Genomic DNA, 14,690 nt, shown 5'->3' with positions numbered 1-14,690 from the left:
ACAGTGGTACCTCGGTAAACACTTCCGGGTCCGCAGTGGTCGGAAACCGAAGTGGTCGCTCCCCGAGGCGGTCGCAAACCGAGGTACCACCGTATATGGATAGAAACCCAACTTTTGTATGGCTGGAATACAGCAAACGGCACCAAACAGTGAAGGATAGCTCAGTTGACAGAGCATGAGACTTAATCTCAGGGTCATGGGTTCGAGCCCCCATGTAGGGCAGGAGGTTGGACTAGATGATCCTTGTGGTTCCTTCCAGCTCTATGATTGTGTGATTAGTCACATCAGTTGCGCCTCCCAGTTTTTTGTCTCTGGCCCCACCCACTACTAGCATGGTCCCTGGAAGTTTCCCAACAAAGGAATTTGGCTGAAAATATGTTCACCCCCGCCGCCCTGCTATAGTATTTTATTGCATACAATTCCATACAATAAAATACAAAATAGGAAAATAAAAGAAGCAATAAAAATGCAATTTAAAAATCGATATGAATGTTTCACATGATGTACGAGCTGCCTCCCACGTTCCACCACAAATACACATACACACACTGTGTTAATGAATGAAGTCTGCGGGCCCTGCTGTACATCATTTTGCCTCCCAGCTGAGCTATGAAAAGTGAAAGCAAGCCCAGCTGAAAGCAGGAGGGGGGGGGCGAAGGCAGGGACCCAAAGCGCAGGGGGTATTTGCCAAAGGGCACTGGCAGACTCCAGAGGAATTATGAAGCCCTTTCTTCCCTCCCATCCAGTAAAAACTGCCTGCTTGCTGTCCAGGCTTCATCCAGTTGCCATGAGAACTAGCAACATGCACAACCGTAGGTCGCTCTGGTTTAAGGTTACCAGATTTTTTTCCCAATGAATCTGGGGCCACTTTTCAACTTCAATGGATTTTGTATGGGGGCTTGTTTGTAAATCCAGGGACTAGTCCCCAGGAAACGGGGACGTCTGGTAACCTTACTCTGGTTGCAACTGAGAACGGCAGAGCCTCCACTTGTTCTTTGAAGTCTCCCTTTTATTTAAATATATAGATATATAGATATATTAACACAGGTTGGAAAAATAAACGAATCCAAATCAACAGTGTTTTAAACTGTTAAAAACAGCAGTCAGGATATAGATACACAGGTTAGTTTATGCAGCTCTCCTGCCTGCAGCCACCCTCTATACACATCCAATGCGTTCCCAAGTAAAACAGGGTAATTTGGTCCCCCACCCCACCCCACCCCAATGAAGAAAATAACCACTATGCTTCCAAAATCACAAACAGCAACACAGTTTCTCAGGCACCGGGGAACATCTAGAGTGGTGCATGACCAAACAGGACAGGGAAGAGGTATATTTTGGCTCTCAAGGGGTTGCAGAGATGTACCGTTTTGTGGGAGACATAGGGGCACCCACCTTCCTGCACACACAGTTACTCTTTTTTCTCTCTTGATCTTCCCTTCACTGGCAAACTCCTCACAGAGTTTTCATAACATTGCTGCCTCAGGATGCAGCCTATTAAAATTCTAGCGTCTCCCTCCCTCCAACACAGAATAGCACAGCCAGCGATGCGATGGTACAGGAACATCGCAGGCGGCTACTGGCTAGTATGTGTGACGCCACTCACACCCCTCAGTACCTGCCATCTTGAGATCCATTTGTACGCAATATAAATCTGCTGAGGAATTACTAGGTTTCCCAAATAAGCACTCTGGTTATCCCAGTAAGCGAGACGGCGAGTTTGTTTGTTTTTTTAAGAGCACTGCGTTGCATCGAAACCAACATAATAAGTCAGTCACTACTAAGAGGGTGGAACGTCACATTATGTGAAAAATTTTTAATTATTCCTTTTGGCACGTGTACAGACAGGACACTTTCAGGGGAGGGTTGGCAGGCAGGTGGAAGGCCTTAACTCTTCCTCGAGTTGCTCGTACTCAAAAACGCCCTCACGAAATCCTTATCACCCCAAACTCCCCCCTGACCCGAGCTCAGTTTGGTTGAGGAAAGAATGAAGTTTGGGGGGTTGCAATTGTAGTGGGAAATCAACAGATACAAGAAGGGTTAATGCCCACCTTTCTCCTACCTGCCTTTCCCCAAGAAAGTTCCCACAAATTCACATTCAAAGATAGGTTTGCCATGGGAGTTCTGCCTTCAAATGTTTTTGGGACTCACCTGGAACTCATTTTAACTGGAGCATTGGGGAGGGGAGAGAGAAAGGTGCTTGCTTCCTTTGGCCCTTCATTATAAGACTCAGTCATTTCAAAATGTTTTCTTGAGCAAAAACAAGATAGGTTCCTAATCATTTGTACAAGTGTCAGAAAACCTGTTCTGCCTGCTTCTGGGGTGTGGAGAGCTCTCTAGATCCAGCCGCACAAGTCCGTTCTCTAGCCTCTCTTCTAGGAATAACCGTTAGTGACATTTCAGTGGGTGGAAGGATGGCTTTGGCCTACAAGGATGGGGAACCTGTGGCCCTCCAGATATTGCTGGACTACAGTTCCTATCATTCCCAGGTCACATAGTCAGGGACGATGGGAGTTGTAGTCTAACAACAACCAGGCGCACAAACAGCACAAGGGGAAGAATTCTGTAAGACTTTGTGCTAAGGAAGGATGTTTATGCTGGTGGGTTTCGTTTTAGACTGGCTTGTGGCATTCTGGACTGAATTTAAAAAAACACAACAATATGGACCCACTATATGTCCGACCCCAATGGGCTGTATTGCGAGGCAATAGGGCACACCTCAGGTGCAGGTGTGTGGTAAAAGGTAGACATTTGTATCCCTGCACGGCTCAAGCACACCTGGGCCGCTGAGAGGTGTGCTGAGATGCTCTCTCAATCACAAACAGATCCTTTGGGCAACATGTTGCCCACACTGCAAGCTGATCTGGTAGCATAAAATCTCAACATTGCTGAAGTTGGTTGGGGTGAGTATCAAGAAAACAGGGCAAAGAGCTAGACTCTCCTGCTGCTGGAAAAAGTTCTAGATGCTGGTGAGGAGCAGGTGGGATCTAAGCTGAAATTCTAGGCTCAGAACTGCTTATCCCTGAGGTTTGGGATGGAGGGGAAGGTCAACTTTCTAAACAGCCACCCTGCCCCTTCAGAAGAAGCTAGGGAGAGGCAATCCCTTTCTAACAGGGAGTCCTCAGTAGTCCACCCCATCCAGATTCCTCCTCAGTAGTTTTACATATTTCCTGATAGTGCCCTCCAGAAGTTCCTGAACTCAAACTCCCATCAGCCCTGGAAAGCCCAGCCAATAACCAGGGATGATGGGAAGTGTAGTCCAACCATCTCTGGAAGGTGGCATGATGGGTACCCCTGCTCTAAGTTGTGGGAGGCTTTCATGACTTCCTGGAATCTTCCTCCCCTAGATTAGATGTCATACCAATTAGGACACTTCTTGCCAAACCCGTCCTCCCACTGGCTCCTTTGAATCCTCTTGTACAGGTACAATAGGTCTCTCTCATAGGATCTGACCCTTAGTTCTCAAACCCACCCCACCCTATCCTCCGATAAATCCACTCTTTGGTCCCAGTTAAGATAGGATGTTCTCCATCGCACTGTACCCTAGTACCCACTCGCCCCAGCCTGAGAAGGGGGCAAGGAGATGCAATGTGGCATCTACTGGCTGTTCCCAGATTATTTCCCCTGCCCTCTCCCTTCCACCTTCCAAACGTGATTGTCCAAAGGGCAGCCCCTCGTCCTCACCTGCTAGGCCACCAGAGAAGAACGCCGCACTTGCTTGCTGTCCAAGATCAAAGCACAGCTCCCAGTGTCCATTCTAGACAACTCACACTGGGTCTAGGGACACCTCTGCTAAAACGTTAAAAGAGGACCCACTGACTGATGAAATCACCAGTCTTTGCAGATTATAGGAACTGGGTATGTGCGGGGACCCCCTCAACGCTTCTTCAAAACTGCCAGCCAAACATGCTCTACAGAGGCCTGTCCATTCTTCAGTGGTCAAATAGTTCCCCGTCAATGAACCCTCGAGTCCCCTCACCTTCCCGCCAATCTAGTTCCCAAGATCCACTGGGGGCAGGCAAGACAGGAAAACCAGGTCCAGACTAGTTTGGATGTGGCGTGCACCCAACTCTCCCCACCCTCGTGCCCCATAATTTCTCCAAGGCCCCTCTAAGTGGTAATAGCTGTGATGTATTTCCCTCCCTTTGCTCCCCCCAAAGCCATTCACAAATGGGCATTGGAACCACCTGCAAAGGGGGGGGGACGACATACACACATACATATGTTCTTGCAAACATACACATGCTGCACAACACTCTCTACCCCCCCCCTTTTGTGCATGTCTGTCCAACCATCCTAAATGGGGACCACATCGGCCGCGCTCTTTGGCTTCCTTCGCCCATTTCTACCCCGAACAGCCACAGGAGGCGGGCCAACACAGTCTTCCTCCTTATAGCGGCGGCAACTGCTTGCCTGTGCCGGCTGCTGACAGTTCCTCTTCCTCGGCTGGGTCGGGGCCGATGGGCTCTTTCTCCTCTGGGGGCTCAGGCCCGCCAGCCTGAATACTGACGCACAAAACCAGGGTCTGCAGGAAGCCGTAGAGGCAGGCAAACTGAACGAGGTACTCCTGCACCAGCCACAGGGCCAAGTACATCCCGTAAGCGGTGACTAAGAAGCAGGCAAGGCCGTGGAGCCAGACCTTAAGGGGCCCCCCAAATCCCAGGATATCCAAAACCAGCCGGAAGGCCGGGGATGAGGCACAGAGCAAAGTCACCACGCACAGGTCAAAGAGGTGGCGGGCGAAGTTGAAGCAGATCTGCAAGTGCTCTGGCGATTCCACAGATGCTTTCGGCGGGGAGAGATACTGAGGTATCCCGGCCAATAGGGAGCGCTCTCCAGTAGTGGAACTTTGGCCCCAACCAATGGCTCCCAAGAGGCGGCGGCCGCTCCACCACCTTGGTTTCGGGGGCGCCGTGCATTCCTCCAGCAATTCTTCCTCTTCCTTTCTCACGTCCTTCGCCTTTCCTCGTCGCCAAGGCAGCCCAGGGAGCCATGACTTGGCTCTGCTGAGGAACATGGCACAAGGAGAGGATGCACAATAATATAGATATATTATTATAATATAATAACTAAAGGGCAGGTGTGGGAGCTATACACCCAGAGCAACCAAAGTTTACTTGGGACCCAAGGCTCTCGAAGATCAGCTCCCTGCCACAAAGAATACGGCCTAGCATGGCATGTTCTGCTCCTCCTGCTCGCATCTGCTTGGTTTCTTCTGCTTCAGATGCCACGGCTGGTGGCTCAGTCTTCAAAGAAACCACAATTGTGGGTTACCCATAAATCTTGGCACTTCCGGGCTTGGAGCTGTCCTAGATGCTCGCTGCCGAGAACATGAATCTTCTCTGTCCAAGGAAATACATATGTTGGAGAACCGTTTGTTCACACTGGGGGAAGTTGAGCTTCCTGCCACATCACACTGATTTTTTTCAACACTCCTGGCAAAATCTTAGAGCATGCAGGTCCATTTCCCCAAATGAGCATGGTGGGTTCAGTTCCCGGTTTCCCAAAGGGTGTATTTGTGCCTCCCAAAATAAATAAAAAATCTCAGCTTCTTATTAGTTCAGGGGCTCCAAAGTCTCGCATCATGCCGCCTCAAATCAATGATGGGATCTTTCGCTCCAGAACAGCCTCCCCTATGAAACAAAGCAAGACATTTTCAGTCCGCGAACTGACTGCAAGTGGGACAGGATGGGAGTTAAGGGGAGGCAGGTTGTAGGCAAAGAGCTGGCTCTCACAGCTGCAGAAATTGTTGGAAGGGGAATGTTTAAATTCTGTTTTGCTTCCCTTAAATAAATAGGGTTTTCATATCGGGTACCTACTGAGATTACAAAAGGAACACTTTCATATTTCTGATTGAACCTACTTCTTATCTTGAAAAATGGTCCTGATATTAGCTGAGAGTTATTATCAACTAAGTTTTACTCAGTGTAGAGACACTGAAAATAACATGAGTAAGTTAGAGCCATTCACTTCAATAGGTCTACGATGAGTAAAACTAAGTGAAACGTAGCTGAATACCACACTATGTTCCCTGGTCGTTTCTCTGGGAGGAAAAAAACAAACCACTGATCACGTGTTCTCAATTCTCAATACTGATTTTATCCAATAATAAAATTATTATTTCATTGATCAGGTTTTACCACAGGGTCCCAGGCTACACAAATCACAAAACAAAGTGTTGAATACAAATAATAAAACAGCAGCTAAGACTTTAAAAGAATGCAATTCAACGGCAAGCAATAAAAAACAGCATGACCAGCATACTGCTCAAGACCTCCCAAAGGCCTCAACAGAGAAGTGTATCTCAAGCAGTATCAGAACCAGACATACTTTAGAGAGGAGGTAATTCTGAATATGGGTGTCTACTTCTGAGAAGGCTTTACTTGGTGGTGGAACTCTGAGAAGGACCTCCCCTGTGGTCCCTGCTCCTGCCAACCTAGCAGTTCGAAAGCATGTCAAAGTGCAAGTAGATAAATAGGTACCATTCCAGCGGGAAGGTAAATGGCATTTCCGTGCGCTGCTATGGTTCGCCAGAAGCAGTTTAGTCATGCTGGCCACATGACCCAGAAGCGGTCTGCAGAAAAACGCCAGCTCCCTCGGCCAGTAAAGCGAGATGAGCGCCGCAACCCCAGAGTCATCCACGACTGGACTTAACAGTCAGGGGTCCCTTTACCTTTACCTTTACCGACCCCATTTCAAGTGCTGGTTTTGACCTATAAAACCTTAAAACAGAACCACAATGCCTCAAGGACCATATGAAACAACCCAGACTCTCCCCATTCATCATTCGAGGCCCTTCTTCATGTGCCTCCCTTTTCTCGCAATGAAGCCTATTCAGTATGAGGGAATTTCCCTTTAAAAAAGGGAGAACTTGACAGCTATGTAGGAGGGACAGATCCTGAATGCAGTGCGTGCGTGTTCCTACATGAAAAAAGCAGCATGTTGGGAAACAGTTCAAGCTCGCCTTCTCTGTATTTGTCCATCTAACATGAGGATTTTCTGGTGGGGAAGCACTCAGACCTAATTTCCTGCAGTGGTAGGCTCCAAAAAAACAAAACGAAAATCCCTTTACATCACTTGAATCTGCTGCTTGTATACACTGACCCTAATCTCTCTCTCTGTCTCAGAATACAAATGCATTCAATCAGTCACCCCCAATCCCTTGATTGCTTTGGAATTTAATTGCAAAACTCTGAAAAGGGGTTTTATACCTCCAGAATTTTTATTTCCCCTATCTTAGTTGACCTATCTTAGTTTCTCTCTGCTCTCTCTCTCCCCCACCTCAACCCCAATAATCTCTTTTGTATGGCATGAACCCAAAATGTGCAATTAGCTGAAAATAAGCAGATGGATATCCACCATCTGTAGCCACAAAACAAGACCTGCATGGCGTAAATAGATAAGATATTTTGCAACACCAAGCCGAAACCTGTTTCTATCATCATCTATGCATTTCTGCTGCTGTAGGGGGAAATATGCCAACGAGGAGCCCTCAAGACGAACAAAAACCTCATTTAAACTCTCAGGAAAGTGACTTCCCCAACCTGGCGCTGGCTGGGGCTGATGGGAGTTGTAGTCCAAAACACTTGGAAGGAACCAGTCTGGGGAAGGCTCCCCCTTAGTGCATAAACAAACATGGCGGCCCTCCAGATAGGTATAGTTGGACCACAACTCCCATCAGCCCCAGGCAGAGTGGTCCACAGAAAGGGATGATGGGAGCTGGAGTTCAACAGCATCAAGAGGCAAACACATCAGCTACCCCTGCATTACCTGTTTGAGGGGGAAGGAGAGAACATATATACCACTCTAAGTTTCCTATTATCCAACAGCTTGTATGAAACTAGGGGTCAGAGGTGGATTTAGGGGAGCCCGACTGGTTCACCCTGTTCAGGGAGACTTTTAATGTTTAGTAGATTATTGTGTTTTAATCTTCTGTTGGAAGCCGCCCAGAGAATAGGGAGACTCGGCCACAAAGTTCGCCACTACAAAGAGTGTCCCAGAGCACCTCAGAAGTGCTACCAATGAAAGAGAAAGCCTCTGAACATGTTCAGAGTGCTTTTCTGTTCACCACTGAATAACCACAACTCGTGCTTGAGGTTGAGATAAAGGGCATGACTTTTACGCACAGCCAGATTTTCTAGCCACCCATGTCAGATTATGCAGCACAGCAGCTTTCTTTCTTCAAAAAAGGACTTTTGAAAGCCTTGATTTTCTCCTGTATTCTGCTTATTATCATGGCTGTTGACTCTGCTCGTTCATCTTTTATCTCAGTTGGCCATTACGTACACTGATTTTACATATGTTAATAGGGTTGCGGCCCCTCTAGCCCAAGTCAAGAGTTAGAACTACTGAAATGTATGGTCGTGGCTAAACGTAGGACCACCGATTTCAATTGACCTGCTCCGGATAGGGCTAGCAAGGGACACAACAACCCTTTGCAGAAAATGAGAATGAATGAAACAATCATAAAACCGACAAATGGCTTCACAACCACCCACAACCACAAATACTTCAGGCAATGGGAAGAGTAACCGCTTGACGAATCAAACCTTTTGCATGCAGCCACATGTATATGCAGAAACAGCCTATCTCAAAACATGTACTCCAGGTGAGGTCTGTATTCTGCTCTGGTCAGACCTCACCTGGAGTACTGTGTCCAGTTCTGGGCACCACAGTTCAAGAAGGATACTGACAAGCTGGAATGTGTCCAGAAGAGGGCAACCAAAATGGTCAAAGGCCTGGAAACGATGCCTTATGAGGAACGGCTTAGGGAGCTGGGTATGTTTAGCCTGGAGAAGAGAAGGTTAAGGGGTGATATGATAGCCATAAAAGGATGTCATATAGAGGAGGGAGAAAGGTTGTTTTATGCTGCTCCAGAGAAGCAGACACGGAGCAATGGATTCAAACTTCAAGAAAGAAGATTCCACCTAAACATTAGGAAGAACTTCCTGACAGTAAGAGCTGTTCGGCAGTGGAATTTGCTGCCAAGGAGTGTGGTGGAGTCTCCTCCTTTGGAGGTCTTTAAGCAGAGGCTTGACAGCCATATGTCAAGAATGCTTTGATGGTGTTTCCTGCTTGGCAGGGGGTTGGACTGGATGGCCCTTGTGGTCTCTTCCAACTCTATGATTCTATGTGTCTCTGTGTGTTAATGAAATGGCAAGGCTGCACCTTCTGCTGGTAATATTTGTGTGAGACAGGAAGCGAGCATGCACTTGGGATTCCTCGCGAGCCACTTTCAGATTGGGCTGGGAGTCTGGTCTAGGTGTAATTATGGTGCCATATGCTCTGGGTGGGAGATCCCATTCCGACCAGCAATGTTTTATTCGGCTTAAGGGGGATTGCGCCTAAGGAGCTGTAGGTTATTAAGAGCGGGATTCTCATGGTGGGGAATATTTCTGGCGTTATATGTCATTTGCTCTCTGCAGCTCTGGAGTGCGCAGCAAGCATGACTTTTGCGGGACTAATTGGAAAAGGTGCCTCAACATGTGTACATTTATAGCATAATAGCCTCTTTATAGAAGCGCCCTGTATCGACTGCTTTTAAGTTCTTAAAACAATCAGTGTGTGTGTGTCTGTGTGTGTCTGTGTGTAGGGCTATCCTCTGCAGTGTTGTGCAATAAGGATACTTGGGATTTATATAAGGCATGTCAAGTAAGCAAGATATCTCTCACAACACATTTAACTCTGCAATGTTTCAAACCGCGTGTGTGTGGTGCGTGTGTATGGGGCGGGGGTTAGGGGTTGTCAACCAACATCTGGTCTATTTATAGGCTTCCCGGTGGAGGGAACTACCTTCTTAGGCCTTTATTGCACAAAATACCACCCCCCACCCACCCTTTCTAAATTAAAGAATCCTGGCAAACCCTCACCTGAATCCTAGTCGATGCAGACACACACACACACACACACACACAGCAACCACCACCCCCCCCCCGGCAAGAGCTGCTCCTTTAGCTCAAAGATTCCTCCCTCCCCCGAGAATTTGTACACCCCCCCTCCCTAAGCGACTGCACCCAACGATCCTAATTAGGGCAGTTTCTCCCGATCACCCCCCCCCCAAAATAAACTCCTCCAGGAATATCCACCACCCGCTTGCCGGAGACCGCAGCGCTGCAACACGCGCCCCCCCCTCCACCTCCCCTCCGTTTAGCACGTACCGGGTGAGAGCCAGAGAAGAGATGCCTCCGGAGCAACTTCCCCCCCCCCCCTCCCCTCCCCACGGATTTCTTTCTCCTTCCCTTCCGATCTCAGCTTTTTATCTTGCAAGGAGGAAGAGTGGGGCGATTTGATTTCATTCCTTTCCTCCACCTCCCCTAGAAGGTAGCAATGCTCTCCTTTTCAATGTCGCCTACCTTGTTTCTTTAATATATATGTGTGTGTGTGTGTCCAAACTCCAGCAAAAGAGGGACTTTCCGGAGGATCTTTTGCCCCGTCGAGCAAAGGGAGAGAAGGAAGGGGAGAGACTAGCCCAGCCCTAGATGGAGAAGGAGGGGGAAGGAGACGCGGGGACGGGGGGGGGGAAGTCTCTTCCTTGGGATTTTCTGGTAGGACTGGATTAGGAGAAGCGCCACCCCAAAGGCGGGAGGAGCCTCTAGGGAGGGGTCATCGTGCAACTGGGAAGGAGGGACTACCTGGTGGGTGGAGGAAGTGGGAGAACTGGAAGGGCGGACTGGGTGTCGGAGGGAGCGGAAGGGGCTGGGAGCTGGCGCAGCTCGGACTCCTGGGTGCGCTGCGAGGGCGCGAGGATCATTACGGTTTCATTCATTGCTAAAAAAAATTCCTTCCAGTAGCACCTTAGAGACCAACTAAGTTTGTCATTGGTGTGAGCTTTCGTGTGCATGCACACTTCTTAGTCAATGCAACATCAAGTCCCAGAGGCAGGTTGCAACAGTGTGAAGTGGGGGGGGGGGTTGAAATTACAGTTATCCTCCAAAAAACAAAAGTTTCAGGTTTCAAAAGGATTAGGCCTGGGGTTCCCAACCCGTTTTTAGCCATGCCCCACCTAAGCATCTCTAAAATCCTGATCCCCCCCCCTTGACATATAATTCTTGTTATTCAAAAAGCAAACTCCTGCTCACTTGGAGGAAGCCTAAAAGGCCGTTTACTGTTAATAACTCGTTCTCAAATTGCCCCCCCCTTAAAAATCAAATTGCCCCCCATTGTGGAACCACGGGATTAGGCTGTAGTACGGTAGTAGTAATGCAGCTGGGTTGAGGGGGAGGGAAGCAAGAACGGAAGCTCGTAAGTTTTAGGAAGGAGCCGGTGGGAGTCAGGACTCCTGGGTTCTAAGAAAGAGCCAGGACCATGGCAGTAGAAGTCTTTATTATTTCTTAAATTGGTATACCACCCGTTATCTGTAGATGTCGGGGCACTTCAGATACAAAATAAAAATACAAAACAATAAAACTAAAGCTTGGATTAGTTTCCGTTGTAAACAAAATCTACCCTTATAGAGTCAATTGTAGGTTCTCCATCGGTAGGAGAAATAACAGAGGCCAACCAGAGAATATTGAGAAGCAAGCAAAGCAGCTAGTAAGCCTGATCTTTATTGAACTGTTGCAACAGGGTGCTCCCTCACAGGCATGAGAAAAGAGGAGGACCCAGAACAATGTGTGCCTGCCCTTATGTAGAATTTTCAAATTGCCCACCCTCAAACTCCAGACCACCCCCAGAAACATCATACATACATCACAGGGTGCCGTCTAATACAGAATCCTGAGTGTGTTTTTTATCTCCTTTAAAAAAAAATCTCCTGTCTGGCAGGTTACCTGCTTGCATTATCTGGGGCCTGGCCACTCTTTTCTTATTAAAAAGGTAAAGGGACCCCTGACCATTAGGTCCAGTCGTGACCGACTCTGGAGTTGCGCACTCATCTCGCATTATTGGTCGAGGGAGCCGGCGTATAGCTTCCAGATCATGTGGCCAGCATGACAAAGCCACGTCTGGAAAACCAGAGCAGCACATGGAAACACCGTTTACCTTCCCGCTGTAGCGGTTCCTATTTATCTACTTGCATTTTGACATGTTTTCAAACTGCTAGGTTGGCAGGAATCCAGGAACTCAATTCCGGAATCCAGGTCCCAGGTCCCAGGCTCACCCCATTCACACCTTAAATGTGGCCTTAAGGCAGGATCTGTGAGCACAGGGACAATGGGGAGGTTTTTTCATTTCCTCCCTCCTTTCAGAGAAACATTTGGTCAGTTTGGGAGAGTCAAAATGGTTTCAGGACTAGTTGTATGTGTTTGCTTGGTACATTTATGAACCTTAATTTTTTTATTACATTACAGTGGTGAAAGTTCCTAAATTAGAGGTACAGGAACTCAATAGTGGCTTGTAAGAGCCATGCGGTCTGAGCCACAGTAACTAGCTAAGACATGCTCAGAGTTTGAGCTTCCCTGGCAGATTGAAGGTGAACAATAGTCTTCATTACCTTCCTCCCAAGGCAAGTGGGAGTGACCTAGCTAAGCCTGACAGGACAGTTTACTCTATGGTCTTAACCCCTTCATGCATTAATTAGACTTAAGCATTGTTGGCTGTATGAGGCTGGTTATCCCACATTGTTTTCTGGTTCCAGCTTGCAGTCTTCCTTTAGGCATCTGATTACCTTGAGAACACAATGCTAGACTAGGTAAACCTTTGGCCTGATCCAACAGACCTTTTCCTATGTCGTGAAAAGAGTCCATCCCCCCAGAAAAATAGCAAGGTTAAGAGCCAAAAGTAATGTGTTCCCCTAGGAGGAGGAGAAGCTGGACTGATAATAGAGTTGCCATGCCAAAAGAGCTGCTTCTGTCTCTTAAAACCTTACAATTTGAGGCACAGATTATGAACCCCTGGCCTTCCAGATGTTGCTGAGCCATGCTGGCTGACAGGCCTGGCCCACCCATTAGGCAAGGTGAGATGACTGCCTCGGGCATCAGGATCCACAGGGGCAGCAGATCCCAATGCAGATCACTATTTCCCCCTTGGTTCCTGATTTAGCTCTTCACCCACCCCTTCTTCTCTGGTGGGGAGGGAGTGTCATTTTGAGGTTCTCCTCAGGTACCAAAATGCATTGTCTGGCCCCGTTGGCTGAGATTGATGGGATTTGAAGTAAATCTGGAGGGTTGCGGGTTCCCTTGTCCCTGCCATAATTGCTCATATATTAATTACTCGGAGGCTGCAGTTCTAAGCATAGTGGCATTGACTTTTGAGTACGCGCCGTTTACAATAGCCTATTTATTTTGAAAGAAGTCATTTTGAAACAAATACCCAGGCACCTATTGAGGATTTATGGCACCCATTTTATTTTATAAAAACGTCTGCTGGGTTCTGCTAAAACCGGCCAGAAAATACCCACGAACTCTTATCGTACCTTTTAAGCATTTCCTCATGCTTCTGGCAAGTTCTGCCTTAATGCAGCTGCTAATCCTTTTCTACAGTGTGAGTCTTCTTTATGGTCTATTAATTTTATCAGAAAGGCATGTCAGATTGCTAACTTCTTCAAGGAGGCAGAGAAGCAGGGTATAAATCTTTTAAATAAATAAAACGCACGTTTGTGTTTTCGGTAGCCACCTATTGGACGTTGCCATACATAGCTGAATAAAAGATGACAAATGGGCAAAAAAGGAGGGGAAAGACTCTAGAAAAGACTTTATTCTTAAAAGCACATCTCTGTAGGAATATCAAAAGGATATCCTTTACCAATTCAGTCTGTTAACCCAGAAGCCCAATGAACAGATACTAGAGCTGCAAAGAATTGTTTTTACAGGATCCCATCTCTCTTCCCTCAGGGATCAGAGATGCCATATTATTGTGTCCTTTTGATATTAAATAGTTTTAACTGGGGGTGGGGTCACAAGGGACGAGTAAGATATTTCAGGGTATTAACTCACGAAGAGCTGTTTTAATAACCCCAGTGGCCTTTTTCAGGCACTTGTTAGGTCAGCATTGAAATGAATAGGGGGCCTTGCAGTCACTGCTGCATGCTATTTTTGGGGAAGGGAAGAGGGGGTGATTCTGTTGCTATGGTAACCGCCTACCTTGAGGCCTTTCCCAGCCTAAGCAGAGCTGTTACTGTAATTAAGAAAAACCCCTGTAATAATTACAACCTTTAGCAGCTTTCTCTGCAGGCCTGAACTGGCCATTGGATAGTTCTGGCAAATTCCAGAGGGGGCCATTCTCCCTGGGACTTTTATGCTCAGCAAGCAAATAATATCCCCTTTAAAAACACACCTGATTTGCAGTTCCTATGGGGGTTGTTCAAACTGTGCAGGACCATAGCCAAAAGTGGTCCTCAGGTTCTCACTTGGAGGAGGAAACAAGAATGGCAAAGTGTGAAAGAAGCAGTTTGGGGGATTAGATGTTAGGTGAATATATTTGTTTCTGTGGAGTCTGCTCCGTAATGGCTTGGAAAGGGGCAGAATCGTCTATTCTCAAGTCAGTAGTAGGGGAATGGATAAAAGCAGTGATATGCTAACTTCAAGCAACACACAATGAGGTTGGAAGGAAAACCCATCTGGGATACTCGCCCTTTCCTTTTGATGCTAGTTGTCAGTGGAATTTTGCAGCAACTTTTAGAAACTGAAGGAATCAAGTAGAAGCGTTTAAGCCAGGCATCCCCAAACTTCGGCCCTCCAGATGTTTTGGACTACAATTCCCATCTTCCCCGACCACTGGTCCTGTTAGCTAGGGATCATGGGAGTTGTAGGCCA

General features: G+C 47.4%; 1 protein-coding gene across 2 annotated transcripts; it reads right to left on the bottom strand.

The window, feature by feature from the left end:
- Positions 1-3,431: 3,431 nt before the first annotated feature.
- C2H6orf47 (chromosome 2 C6orf47 homolog) lies at positions 3,432-10,496 on the bottom strand. Of its 2 annotated transcripts, none has more exons than XM_035107150.2 (2): positions 10,353-10,496; positions 3,432-5,633 (listed from the first exon to the last, which is right to left on the bottom strand). In XM_035107150.2, the coding sequence occupies exon 2, from the start codon at positions 5,015-5,017 to the stop codon at positions 4,391-4,393; it is 627 nt and encodes a 208-aa protein (XP_034963041.2). In that variant the 5' UTR covers positions 5,018-5,633; positions 10,353-10,496; the 3' UTR covers positions 3,432-4,390. The 2 variants fall into 2 exon arrangements, with proteins under 2 accessions (XP_034963041.2, XP_034963042.2); XM_035107151.2 differs by lacking the exon at positions 10,353-10,496 and adding an exon at positions 10,158-10,202.
- Positions 10,497-14,690: the final 4,194 nt, after the last annotated feature.

This window comes from Zootoca vivipara, chromosome 2, assembly GCF_963506605.1.
Source record: "Zootoca vivipara chromosome 2, rZooViv1.1, whole genome shotgun sequence".
NCBI classification, from domain to species: domain Eukaryota; kingdom Metazoa; phylum Chordata; class Lepidosauria; order Squamata; family Lacertidae; genus Zootoca; species Zootoca vivipara.
Note: the sequence above shows the minus strand (reverse complement) of the source record. Positions and strands in the feature narration are given on the sequence as shown.